At 38.6% G+C, this 13,536-nt stretch overlaps 2 protein-coding genes across 2 annotated transcripts in view; one reads left to right on the top strand and one right to left on the bottom strand.

The window, feature by feature from the left end:
• The window catches only part of LOC104945063 (NADPH oxidase 4-like), a 5,220-nt gene extending 2,361 nt beyond the window's left edge, over window positions 1-2,859 (bottom strand). The window contains exons 1-2 of the mRNA XM_010770689.1: window positions 2,647-2,859; window positions 2,178-2,273 (exon numbers count right to left, since the gene is read on the bottom strand). Of these exons, the coding sequence (XP_010768991.1) occupies window positions 2,178-2,273; window positions 2,647-2,703 (153 nt within the window). The 5' untranslated portion in view covers window positions 2,704-2,859. The remainder of the gene's footprint in view (window positions 1-2,177; window positions 2,274-2,646) is intronic.
• A 2,269-nt stretch (window positions 2,860-5,128) lies between these two features.
• On the top strand, window positions 5,129-13,325 carry LOC104945059 (glutamate carboxypeptidase 2-like). The gene is made up of 9 exons (XM_010770688.1): window positions 5,129-5,364; window positions 6,241-6,352; window positions 8,103-8,289; window positions 11,417-11,518; window positions 11,672-11,797; window positions 12,063-12,143; window positions 12,469-12,574; window positions 12,657-12,750; window positions 13,222-13,325. The coding sequence occupies exons 1-9, from the start codon at window positions 5,283-5,285 to the stop codon at window positions 13,319-13,321; spliced, it is 990 nt and encodes a 329-aa protein (XP_010768990.1). The 5' UTR covers window positions 5,129-5,282; the 3' UTR covers window positions 13,322-13,325.
• The last annotated feature ends 211 nt before the right edge of the window (window positions 13,326-13,536 follow it).

Below are 13,536 nucleotides of genomic sequence, written 5' to 3'. Positions count from 1 at the left end.
CACACACACACACACACACACACACACACACAGAAACGTAAGCCCTCTGGCAAGGCATTCAGTCAAGGCCAGTGGCATGCCCACACTTGCCCTGTGCCTCCCACTGTACAGGCAGTGCATGAATAGCTCACACATGCTGCTCACTGCCATATCTTATTTTAACTTTAATTTCTTACAAAACAGACACCTTTCTTTCAACCCATTTTGATGTTGACACTGACATAAACTATCACACAGGTATTTTGTGTGCGAGCAACAGGCACTGTCTGACCTTAGAAAGTATAAGGTGATTGGACGGTAATGACTTTGGGTTTTGTATGATTTTCTCCGAAGACAAGGAATATTTACTGGTACAAACATGCATATAACAGACACACACACAGACATACACACACACACACACACACACACACACACACACACACACCTCACAGACACACACACTCTAACCTGAACTTGTGACAACAATTACACCAATGCTCACGAGTTAACAGGCATCAAAATTGAATTCCTGATTCTATGTGAGATGTGAGTGTGTGCGAGACTATGCCCCGGGCTTGTGTCACAATTGGATAGGCCCTTTAGCCAGCAGAGAAACACACACAGGCTCACACACACACACACACACACACACACACACACACACACACACACACACACACACACACACACACACGGCTAATTGCCGTCACAGAGTTTTGAAGTCACAACTCAAGCTCATTAGACCCGCATGTGACAGTCGACCATCCATCACAAAAACTTGCTCCTGTGATATAAATAGAAGCCAGGGGCAGCATGTCTCTTCAAAAACAGAGATTTAGTCCTTGTACTGATGAACATTTAAAGTTGTGGACATTGTTGTCATCGGGGAATTAACTAAGAAGTGTAGCATGACCAATTTTGGGGTCAATAGGCCCTTATCACAGCAGCCATTATGGCATGTATTTTCAGGATTAATATAAATTTGATTAATAACATTAATGATGGTTCTGTAGGTGGGCTAGGGCCCTGGTATTGTAAATGCTGGCTCACTGGAATGACTGACACTTAATAACCCATCATTTATACTATTAATTACACCTGTGTTTACCCCGAAATGTCATGTTAACATGGCTGCTGTAATAATACTTATTTAGTGAATATTTCATATCTATTCTCTACTAATTTTGGTCAGTGTTGGGGATGCAGCTATTACTTCTGATTGTCCCCTAAAATGTACCTTTTAAAAGGAGATCTTTATTGTTACCTTTCAAATGAACTGCTAACTCATGAGTTTACCTATAATCCAGATTAATCTTTTGAATACAATCAAACTTTGCGTACACACGAAAATAGTCCTAAATAGAAATCTAATCCAGAATAAGGGAAAACACCGGTTTGAGTGGAACACAGGTGTCTAGGGGCTTGAGGAAGTCCCCCCCAAAAAATGGAAAGCCATCGGACAATAGAGCTGTGTCCAAAATCACTCACTTGTTCACCCGCTCACTACTGCATGTATAGGAGTGAGATATGCAATAGTTTGTTTTATATTTGGGAGTAAATTGAGATTAGCTGATCTATATTTTTATAGAAAACATTTGGATTTCTCAGTAAGAAAAAGCACAGGTGTTAGGAATAACATTAAAGATCTCTTGCCATGAAAAATACACTGAATTCAGCCATCTCTTATTTCATTGTTTACATGTGCTGTGCTTTTCAGACTGTTACATGTCACAACGTGTGACATCATCATATCTAGTACATACGTGTTTGTAGGTTGTAGCAGGTATTACTAATAACAAATGATGTGTGTGTGATTGCAGACGACAATATGAGGATGTGAGCAAACAGTAATGGCAGATCCGAAATCACTTTTTCAAGCTTCCCAGGCCAACGAGTGACTTTTGGAGAATTAAGGTAATAAAAGAACACAATAAACTACATACAACCAAATCTTCTCATCGCAAACTTTTGTACATTTAGCTATTTAATGGTCAAAGAAGAAGAGGCAATTCACAGGAAGAGTAAAATATGTTAATAAAACATTCATTCTTTCTTCAAAGGTTGACAAAAGAAGACTTACTTTAGTTAGTTCATTAATATCAAAAACTTTGAGGGCATTTCAAAAACTGTTGAGACACAGCTGGAAAATAATAAATAGAGAAGGCTATGAAGAATGTAAATGTTTTAGGTCTTACCCCGAGCATCTTGTAGAGATAGTGATACTGCTGTCCAGTGGAGTACAGCAGAAAGGTCTTTAGGAAGAGCCAGGTGTTTGCTCCCAGCCACAGCATCTACACACACAGCACAGGAAGTACAGTTAAATGTAGCATCATTATCTTAACATTGTCACATTAACATTAAGTTGCACCTTTCATAGGCTGCAACAAACAATACATCCTTTTTCATATTAAAGTATGAGGAGGCTGCATTGATAGCGTATACAGGCTACAATTCCCTCACTTTAGAGACTTGACAAAAGACAAAATTACTGTCAATTAATGTCTAGCCTCCTCGGGGTGAAAGTTGGTACCGAACTTCGTGAAACAAATTGCAAGTTATCTTAGGATAAGGTAAAAGTTGTTGCAAGAGCTCGTGAGCAGGTACAAAAATCACGACACAAGTGGAGTTAGCCAAATGTAAAACATCTGACAAAAGTTTCCCCACCAGGACCAAGTGCTTTCCTCCCTCGTTGGCGACCCAGCTCCGCACCGACACAACCATGATGCCTTCGCGGGCTCAGCAGCTGCCGAAACTTTTCCACTAAAGCCTCGGTGTGGCTTAGAGGTAGAGACTCGTCCACCCTGCAGCTCTGTCTCTATGTGCCTGTGTGTGTGGTGTGTGCAGATCCACAGACCGGCCGGTGTCTGCTCCGTCCCCCCTCCTCCTCCGTCCCCCCTCACTCCTCCTCCGTCACCGCTGACTGCTCTGAGCGCAGTTTGACTTTTCATCCCCCGAGAACAAGTCCTAGCGACGTGACTCAATCTTAAAGTTTCTCCTCATTTCACCTCAGTTGGCTTTACAACAGGCCTGAACTTTAAGTGAGCAGCGTCTTTAACATATTTCTAAAACACATTTAGGAATAAGGACTTTGTAGATAGTAAAGTAACCAACAAACACAATGGAGAACAATAGGCATTGCTACACTGCTACTTTCTGGCAATAGAGGGCGCCACAGTCTAACAATGAAGTGACCGTGTGTTCGACAGACATTCATTTTGGTTCTCTTCAGTAATGTACTTTAATTAAGTACATTTACTCAAGTACTATACCATTACCTAAGTAAGATTTTGAGGTATTTTACTTAAGTATTTCCATTTTATGCTACCCAAAACTTCTACTCCATTACATTTTGGAAGCCAATATTGTACTTTTTACTCCACTACATACATTTGACAAATGTACTAACTTCTTACTTTACAGATTCAGATATATATATATAAATAAACTAATACATAAACTATGATAGATAATTATAGGTTAATACATCCAGTAGTAGTACATCAATTCATTACATTAGCTCCACCTTTACCAGCAGTGAAAACATTAATGCATTAATGATTAGATATGATTCTAAAATGGGACATAACGCAGAATAACTACTTTTGTCACTTGAAGTCATAATACCTGGTATGGTTTGGCGTTTTATCATTAACTAAATCATGGTCCATTGATTGTATAAAAGTAATACAACATTGCATTGTTTTTTTTAAAACAAACAGTATGTTGCGGATGAGGCAGAGCTGCAGTCTGTGTCCTCCCCAAATTCCTGAGGGCAGAGAGCCTCCTCCACACTTCACGCTCCAGCCCACCGCATAAAAGAGCCGCACTTTAGCCCTCCCAGCTGTTCACAGGACCAGGAGGGGTCAAGCAAGACCAGGCCTGTAGAGCTTACAGTGTGGGAAAATATGTCAGAATATTAATAGCAATAGATATGCTGTAACTTGAGTTTCATCCTAAACTGAACCTGGAATATAACACTTTAATAAACTCACCCATTATCTACTGGGTAGCTATAGGATTCATAACTTTAACGCTATTTATTGTCTATTTTGTTGGGTGATAAGAAGTTATGGTGAATGACTTTATATGTCAACTTTATGTAAATTGAGATAGAGCAGATAAGAACAAGGAAGCTGAAAACCCAGTTCTGACAGGAAAAGAAAAAATAGCTAAAAGTTATGCATAATAGAAAAGATACACATAGTGGTTCCATTAGTTGTCTTTCTAAGTCGGAATTTTGACTTACTATAATTGCATTCGCTTATGAGATTCTACCTTAAAATTCTTACCAGAAAAAATTCTATTTTGACTTAGTAGGTACAAATAGTGATTTACTGTGAGCATCCTAATTATATTATGTCTAAATGTTCATGCATTTATGTTTGGGCTTCCAGATGTTATGTTATTAATGACATTTTTCACTTTTGAATATGGATATACAGTATGCTTCTGCAGCTAGTGTTAATGGTATATGATTTATTATCTACCCCCTTTTTATAGCCAGCTATATTTTAGTTCCAGGTTAACTGGTTTATTTTAATGTTAATGTTTACTGTTACAGAAATGTCCATACAGATGGATATATTTTTCTAAATAGAAGCATGCACAGCTGTCAATCTTAAATAATGTCCAACATGTATTTTATATTCAGCTGACTGTGAAAGCCATATCAATTGATACACACCCACCCACCCACCCACCCACACACACACACACACACACACACACACACACACACACACACACACACACACACACACACACACACACACACACACACACACACACACACACACACACACACACACATCCATATAAAGCCATTCAGTGACCCCTTATCACCATATGAACACATGTTACTTTATTTTGTCTTTTTTTATGATTTAATCACCATAGATTATTTTCAAGACAATGCATTTATTTTTAATTCTACTGGAATCTGCGCATTCAGTGTGGCTCATGGAGACTTTTGACAGCTTTCTGACTTAATTATTACTTTAACAGCTTATTCTTGGCTGGACTCTGGATTCCCGACCATAGTTGAGTAACACTGAGTCAGCACATGCATGGCCAAGGAGCACAAGACTGTCATCAGCCTACTGGCCAATCATATCACTAATGACTAGCTCCCTCTTTGTAGTCCTCTGCAACCTGCCAGACACAGAAAGTCACCTCCCTCTCTCCCTGTCCCACTCTCACTCTCCCTCTGTGCTCTACCTAAACAAATTACTCCCTATCTCTGCGAGCGTGCTGTGCAGTTGTGTCGGCGCGTGGAAGCCTGTGGGACGAGCTGCTTTAAAATGAGAAAGGAGGGCAGGTTAACTCGGTGGATCGGATGGACTGTGGTTGTGGCAGCTTTGTTGTTGCTTGGTTTCATCATAGGTAAGACTTGATAATACAGCACAAACTTACACTCTACTGGACTGTTACTCACAAGTTATATCTACACTGCTATCTATGTCTGTTGTTAACAGAAATAACTTATAACTATGGAACTAATGATAGTTGCCCAGGACAAGTTTGTAAATGGATGTGAAGGCAGATGCTGAATTAACATGAATAGATACAAAACCTCAGGGGTGGAAGGTGTACTCAAGTCTTGTACTTAAGTAAAAGTGTAAGAATACTCTGTTACAAGTTAAAGTCATGTATTCAAAATTTTACTCAAGTAAAATTTGCATCTAAATATACATAAAGTTCCAAAAATAAAAGTAGAATATTTACCTCTGAAATGTAGTGGAGTAGAAGTACAAAGTAGCATCAAATGGAAATACTTAAGTACAAGTATCTGAAAATTGTAATTAAGTACAGTACTTGAGTAAATGTACTTAATTACTTAACACCACTGCACAACATAAGTACATACAATCTTTAATTTATTCGGAATAACTATCAAATGTTTTTATTTTTTATATTTATTTAAAAAAAACTATCAAATGTTATCATTGCAGTTAAAGTTTAATATTGAAGGTGTGTTATCATGTGTGTGCGTTTTTAGTTTGTCACTACTTTGATACATTTCACGTGTGCTTGCTCACAGCAGCTAACACATGCTGTCCATAACCACGACTAGATTTGAAATATAATAACTATGGTCATGCAAAGTTTGTCTCGATCTTACACAGCTGGGCAGTGAGTGACTAATAGATATTCGGTTTCTCCCTTACTGTAAGTCATAAAGTGGTTTCAGTCCTGAAAGAAGAGACACTGTTGTTATGCTGTATGGATTATGTATGTCTGTGTGTCTGTGTTTTGTAGGCTGGTTTGCAAAACCCACACATCCAAACACTCCAAACGATACTCCTTCCGGCAAGTATCTACGGGAGTTTCTGGATGAAATGCGGCCAGAGCAGATCAGAGAGCATCTCAGGTAAGAAGCAATACCAACACACAAAAACTCTCTATCCATCAGAACAAATCATCTAAACAACTGTAAACAGTCTTCAACCTTCTTTGAAAGAAAAGGTTTCAGCAGGGAGGGAAACATATTTGAGTTTTGTTCGGGAGTTCCTTGTATTCATATAGATAACAACACATAATATCTATATAGCGATTTTCCCAGTGCTCAAAGACGCTTTACAATAAAATATGAGAAAGAATAACAACAAAAACAGCCCTGAGCTAAGTTGAAAAAAGGTGGGTTTGGGTAGAGGACTATAGGTTGTTTTGACGGCTTTTATGCAGTGTATGTATTTTGAATGTGACTCGGAGGCTGCAGCGAACGACTGGTCGCCCCAGGTCTGGAACTTAGTCCTGATGGGCTGCAGTAGGTTAGCAACAGCAGAGCTCAGGAGATGGGTAGGGTTGTGTTGTTGAATTAGGTCACATATATTACCCCATTCACACCAACGGTGTTTCAGGGCCGGTTCGGAGCTGGAGCTTGAAAAGCACCGGGTTTTCCTCTTCACACCGCAGCGGAGCAGCCTCTTTCGAGCACCAAAAAATTGTCCGGCCAGAGCAAAAGCACTGCCTACGTCACGCTTACGTCGAGGCGGGGGAAGGGGCAGGGGCGGGATCAACTCCTGAACAACAACAAAAAGCCGGCGTTTTATCCAGTTTGTACACAACGATGGAGAAACTTAACAAGCAGCAGTGGTCCANCACATAATATCTATATAGCGATTTTCCCAGTGCTCAAAGACGCTTTACAATAAAATATGAGAAAGAATAACAACAAAAACAGCCTGCGTTTTATCCAGTTTGTACACAACGATGGAGAAACTTAACAAGCAGCAGTGGTCCACTGAAGAGACCAGCTACCTACTGGGAATCTGGTCTTCCGAAGAGGTACAGAGGAAGCTGGAGCACAATCGGCCATTATTGTTGTTGTCGGTGTCAGCCAGGCAAGCAAACGGTTACGTCATGAAGCAAACGATGACGCAATGACGCAGCACCAGTCGGACTCTGGGCAGTGTGAAAAGAGCCGGAGCTAAACCGAAGAACCGGTTCTGAACCTGAAAAGCTCTAGCACGGAGCTTGAACCGGAGTTGCGTTGGTGTGAATGAGGTAATAGGTAAGGGGGGGAGGAGAGGAGAGTGATGTATTAAATCACTCCGGTATCTGATCGCTAGCCAGTGGAGTTGACAGCTTTCTGAATTGGCACCAATTTTGCCATATGTTTTTCCATTTCACAACTATATCAAGCCAAACAGTTCACTTGCACAGCAACTCAATTGTTGGCATTTATCTTAGGCTTCTTAACCCCATGGGCGAGCTAGCGGGGTAGAAAAAAAAGAGGGGAAAAAAAGAAGAAAAAAAGACTAGAAACCTAAGTTACTTTATTTTAATTATTTATTTGATCTATTAGCATTTCCAAAGATTCCAAATAGAAAAATGAAGCATCCCTCAGTGTACTATAAACATCCTATAGCTTCAAAAAATGCTGTCCAACCATCTGGAAAAATACATAACATTAAAGACTTGATGGTGTATTCAAGTGCAGTCTCAGAACAAGAAACGCTTTCCATGCATTTTTACTTAAATTTGTTCTAACTTTCCAACAAATATCTCACTTTCCCTTGCTAATCTGCACATTCAAATGAAGTGCGTTATGGCCCAAATACATTTTATTCTGTAAGCAACTTCTAGATCTTTACTCACTGTTGACATTCTCTCCACAGGAAATTTACACGACTCCCACATCTCGCCGGTACAGAGCAGAATTTGAAATATGCAGAGCAGATCATGAAAGATTGGAAGGAGTACGGCCTGGACTCAGTGGAGATGGTGCCCTATGACGTCCTGCTGTCCTATCCCAACAAATCACAGCCGAATTACATCTCGATAATTGATCAGCTTGGCAGTGAGGTAGGCTACGACATGAAAACATCCAGTTAAATGCATTCATACTGAAAAAAGACAACGTGCGTTTTACAAAGAAGCAAAACATGTTGCATATCTTGCTAAAACCTCTTTTCGTGCATTCTTGTTTTTGTTGTTTGGTCCCATCTTCTATAGCATTAGCATAGCAGTCAGAGCCACGTTATTATAACACAGCCACCCGCTATCTATTTCAAAGACCATTTGCATGCATTGTATCCACTGTAAGAAACGAAATGTAATATATGCTTTAGTTTAATGATTTCCAAACGTTTTATGATATTGATCAATTTCTCCATGTTATTTTCTAACACACATGAACAAAAAAACTAATTTGAAAAAGCACATAACTTAAGGTGACCAGATTTTCAAAATGAAAACCGGGGACATTTTGAGTTTTGCAGTCAATATATCATTAACATATCCAATTGTCTTCACTGTTAAAGAAAAAAGGGGGACAATTCTGGTTTAATGTAATTCGAACATTTGAGCTGTTGGATACAAACAGAAGGAAGATAGCTCATGTATGAGACTTCAAAGGTCTTTTATTTTTAAACTGTACATCAGATTGTCCAGATTCTCTCTGAGTGACTAGATGGGGTGTCCTGCTATCACCCTGAAGTGAAATAAGTCTTTGATACTGGATAGTTTTTGTTTTATTCTTATCTAAAAACAGAGGGATAATAGCTCATATATGAGACTTCAAAAGTCTTTTATTTTGAAACTGTACATCAGATTGTCCTTATTCTCTCTGAGTGACTAGATGGGGTGTCCTGCTATCACCCTGAAGTGAAATAAGTATTTGATTGACTTCGAATGACTCCTTGATTATGGACGGTTTCCATTAAATAATAATCAAAATATAGATGGACAATAGATCTAATTTGAGATTTTAAACAGCATACATTTTAAATTGTGCTTCAAAGTAATGTTATTTTAGGAGTGTTGTGAGATGGTATCACACAATTAGTCACCCAGTGGAAATGTCAGATATGTCTTCATAACTGTATACTTACATTTTACATTCACTCAGTTATAATGTGGTAGTTATATGTAGTTTGTTTTAAATGATTATTGATCATATTATATAGTACATATTTCTTAATTTAAACTCCAGCATATGAATATGTTTGGTGTGTGTTTTAGGTATATTTGTTATTGCAATGGCGGCAGGTGCAGTGGGTGCAGTCACAGCTCTCTTAATACACGCAATACTTTTGAACTTTTTAAGACCTGTTGACATAAACCAGCAACAAAACGCACAATATGCGAACAAGGCTGATCTGTTGAGCCAACAAACCCATACAACTCTTGGAAACTTTGGATATGGGAAGCACACTCGAGCGGTGTCTCTCATTTTTCCATCTTTATACAAAAGTGTCTAAAGAAACACTCAAAGCCACAAGCTCGCCTTCAACAAAGTAATGCACTGCTAATCACCATCTGTCTGCTGCTATCTGGAGATATTCATCCGTGCCCTGGTCCATACCAAACTACACCAGAGAATGAAGCCAACATCACGGCGGATGCTACACGCAATACACATTTCCAACAGAGTGCTGTTTTGCCTACCCCAGGTGTCGGAGCGGCGGACGGCTGCGGGCTGGTTGGAGCTNGTATACCATTTTACATTCACTCAGTTATAATGTGGTAGTTATACGTAGTTTGTTTTAAATTATTATTGATCACATTATATAGTACATATTTCTTAATTTAAGCTCCATTATGATATATGAATATGTTTGGTGTGTTTTTTAGGTATATTTCTTATTGACCGAGTAAACGCTTTTATTTTGAAGACAGTTTTTACAGGCCTCTACCGTAATCCATAGGATATTCGCGCACCGCAATACAACGTGCTTTTGACTGTGTTTTCCGAAGTGGGGGCTGGCTTGACCAGTGTTTCCTGACATGAAACGTTTTATTTCACCCTACTATGTGTTTTTAACGTATATTAAAAAACGGGGAGAGTTTCAACCGGGGACAGGCCAATACAAACGGGGACGTCTGGTCACCCTAACATAACTGCTGCTGAGTCTGTTTAGGGAGATAACAAAGTTGCAGCGTCCACATTGTGACTTTTCAGATAAATTAAAAACACAAGACGGCTCATTCAGGTCCAAGGTCCTTTTATAGCTTGTGGCGAGATAAACCGCAATTTGTAGAGATAATGATACAGCACAGTAGCAAGCAAGAAAAACTGACCAGACTTTACAGCATGGCTATATCGAAGCATACTGCTAGGATGCATTCAGGATCACAAACAAAATCGGGTTTACATTTCAGCTTAATCAGTAACACATTTCAGCTGATACCCTGAGCAGCACATAGATACCAAGGTGAGTGTCAGACCACTGGAATTATATTCTACAGTAGAATAGGACAACCTGGTATCAGCCAATAATTCACAGGACTTGTTTTGGTATCAGACCTGTAAAGGACAAATCTAGCATTTACATATTGACCCCCTATTTACTCTGGGTGGGATTCAGGATCTGAATCACGCTTAAGTAAAAGTACTTATATAACACAACAGTGTGAAAATACCCAAATATAGGTTAAGTCATGCATTGAAAATGTAACATAGCTAATAAGTATTAGGCAAATTAACTAAAAGTATAAAGGTAGAAGTATTCGATGCAGAAAATGCCTTATGTGACTTAAGCAGCATTTTATAGTTTGCTAATGTAAAGCTAATTCATTTCAAACTTTTGTATATAGAGCTGCAAAAAAGGGTTATTGTCATAAAGGATTAATCTGCTGATTATGTTTATGAATCATTAGTGGGTTGTTTGGTTTGTAAAACTTCAGAAAATAGTGAGAATCAAAATGACTCAACTATTATTAATTTATTATTGAACACAAATATTACAGTAAAAATGATGTTGCCAATTGTAATGATAATTTATCATTAAGGTAATTGATTCATGAAGTAAATGTTAAATAGAGGGATGTAACAACAATTATCTGTGAGATACATTTATTGCAGAAAATAGTATTTTTTCCCCCTATAAAATGTAGAAGTAAAGCATGAAAATATGATATTTTAGTAAATAAAGGGTGATCTCATCAATATTTTTATCTAATTAAGTCTGTGCTCATCTTTCTGTCACAGGTTTTTAACACTTCCTTGGCTGAGCCTGTTCCTGAGGGTTATGAAGATGTGTCTAACATCGTGCCACCATACAGCGCCTTCTCTCCCAAAGGACAACCTGAGGTAAATAACAACAACCATACTCACAAGCAGACAGTGATGTTTGAATATGTTTTCACTGCAGAAGTAAAAGTCAACATGGAATATGAACATTACAAATCCTCACCGTCAGCTATCTGATAACCTGAGATGTCTCCTCTTTCTGTCTCTCTGTAGGGGGATTTGGTGTATGTGAACTATGGTCGAACAGAAGACTTCTTCCAGTTAGAGAGAGACATGCGGGTCAATGCTACTGGGAGGATTGTCATCGTCAGATATGGGAAAATATTCAGAGGCAATAAGGTAGGAAAAGAAAAGTCTTGGTCATCACTCCACATGAAAACCCACAGTTAAAGGATTTCTGTGACTGAGTTGTGCAATTAAATGATTATACTTATGGCTAGGTGTACTGGAAGAATACAATCTTTTTTCTCATACATCTTTGATTATTCAATGTGATTTGTCAATGTCAAACCATGCTATTTTCTGATGCACAAAGGAAAAAGAGGACAGCAATAAATAACATTTTGTTTACTAATAACTCACTTTACTCTGTATGCTCCACCAGGTGAAAAATGCCATGTTAGCAGGAGCAAAGGGGATCATTATGTTCTCAGACCCAGCCGATTACTGGGCTGCCGGAGTCCAGGTACAGTATTTTGGATCATTTTTTTGTTAATTTGTTCATTATAAAACTGTGCATGTGTGGATTTGTAACAGCCATTGTAGTTTGAACATTTGTTTTTCGACAACACTGACACAATTATAAGCCTTAAAATAAGTTTTAACCCATAAGTGACTCTGCAAACAACAACTATAAAGAAGTAGCAGATGCCAGACATAGCCTTCAAGAATGTACACTTATTCATGGTTATTATCTCTAAACAAATCAATATTGGAATCAAGGATACTAATTCAATCCGTGGATTCAAATCAAGCATTTTAAATGTGTTTGTTTGTGTTTGTGCGTGCAGCCATATCCTGATGGTTGGAACCTACCCGGTGGAGGAGCTCAGAGAGGAAATGTTCTCAACCTGAATGGAGCAGGAGACCCACTCACACCAGGGTACCCAGCTAAAGGTGTGTATGAGTGTCTATAAGTGTGAGAGGCTGAATTATGTGTTTGAGTTTAACTAACATAGTCATGTTTGCTCTCTTACAGAATATACCTATAGGTTAAGTCTTGAGGATGGAGTAGGTCTTCCCAAGATTCCTGTGCATCCAATCGGCTTCCATGATGCAATCAACCTGCTGAAGTAAAATCATATTTCAATCTTCTTTTCTTTCCACACTTTTAAAATGCAATCATTCAAATCAGTCATTTTTGAAGAAGGTCTACAGTGAAGTAAAGCTAATGCTAAAATGCACACAATTACAAGTTAGTGGTGCTCTTGTTAAACATGTGAGCATGCTACATGTGGTAATCGGCACAAAGACAGATGAGAATATCACATGTTTTGATAATAGTTTATCATAAATCAAATTATTAGACATGCATTACAAAATAAATCTAATCTCATGAGAAGTCAACATGTGTGGGACAGGAATGTATTTTATATTTACATTTAATAGAAATCCATGCAATAGTTGTTGAGATATATTCGCGTGGACCAAATAACAAAAATGTGTAAGCTTGTACTTCTTTTGGATGTTGAATTTGTATTGGCATTCTTAATGTATAAGATAAGTGCTTTGGTGTATAATATATTTGATTTTTGCTTCAACAGGAACATGGGAGGACCGATTCCACCCAACAACTGGAAAGGAGCTCTGAACATCTCCTACAGGATCGGGCCAGGATTTACGGATGACTTCAAAAGCCAGTAAGTGATAACATTTTAGTGGAGTGTCAAAGTGATCGCTTTTGTCCACCTCACCCTGCAATAACATGATTCTCCCTTCCACTTGTTTTTTTTCCTCACCACTTCGCTCTCCGAATTCACTCTGTAGTGGTTCAAGTGTTTGAATTGTCTCTCGCCTTGTTTTGCTCTTTTCTCCTCTTGCTCAGCCTTAATGACCCACCCAGTGGCAAGCAGCCAAAT

This window comes from Notothenia coriiceps, unplaced genomic scaffold (genome assembly GCF_000735185.1).
Source record: "Notothenia coriiceps isolate Sejong01 unplaced genomic scaffold, NC01 NC01_scaffold00009020, whole genome shotgun sequence".
Classification (NCBI taxonomy): domain Eukaryota; kingdom Metazoa; phylum Chordata; class Actinopteri; order Perciformes; family Nototheniidae; genus Notothenia; species Notothenia coriiceps.
This window is presented reverse-complemented; position numbering and strand designations above follow the sequence as displayed.

Coding starts and splice junctions, on each gene's coding strand:
- LOC104945059 (XM_010770688.1), top strand. CDS start 5,283: ATGAGAAAGGAGGGCAGGTTAACTCGGTGGATCGGATGGACTGTGGTT. Junction 6,353..8,102: donor CAGATCAGAGAGCATCTCAG/GTAAGAAGCAAT, acceptor TTCTCTCCACAG/GAAATTTACACGACTCCCAC. Junction 12,751..13,221: donor GATGCAATCAACCTGCTGAA/GTAAAATCATAT, acceptor TTGCTTCAACAG/GAACATGGGAGGACCGATTC.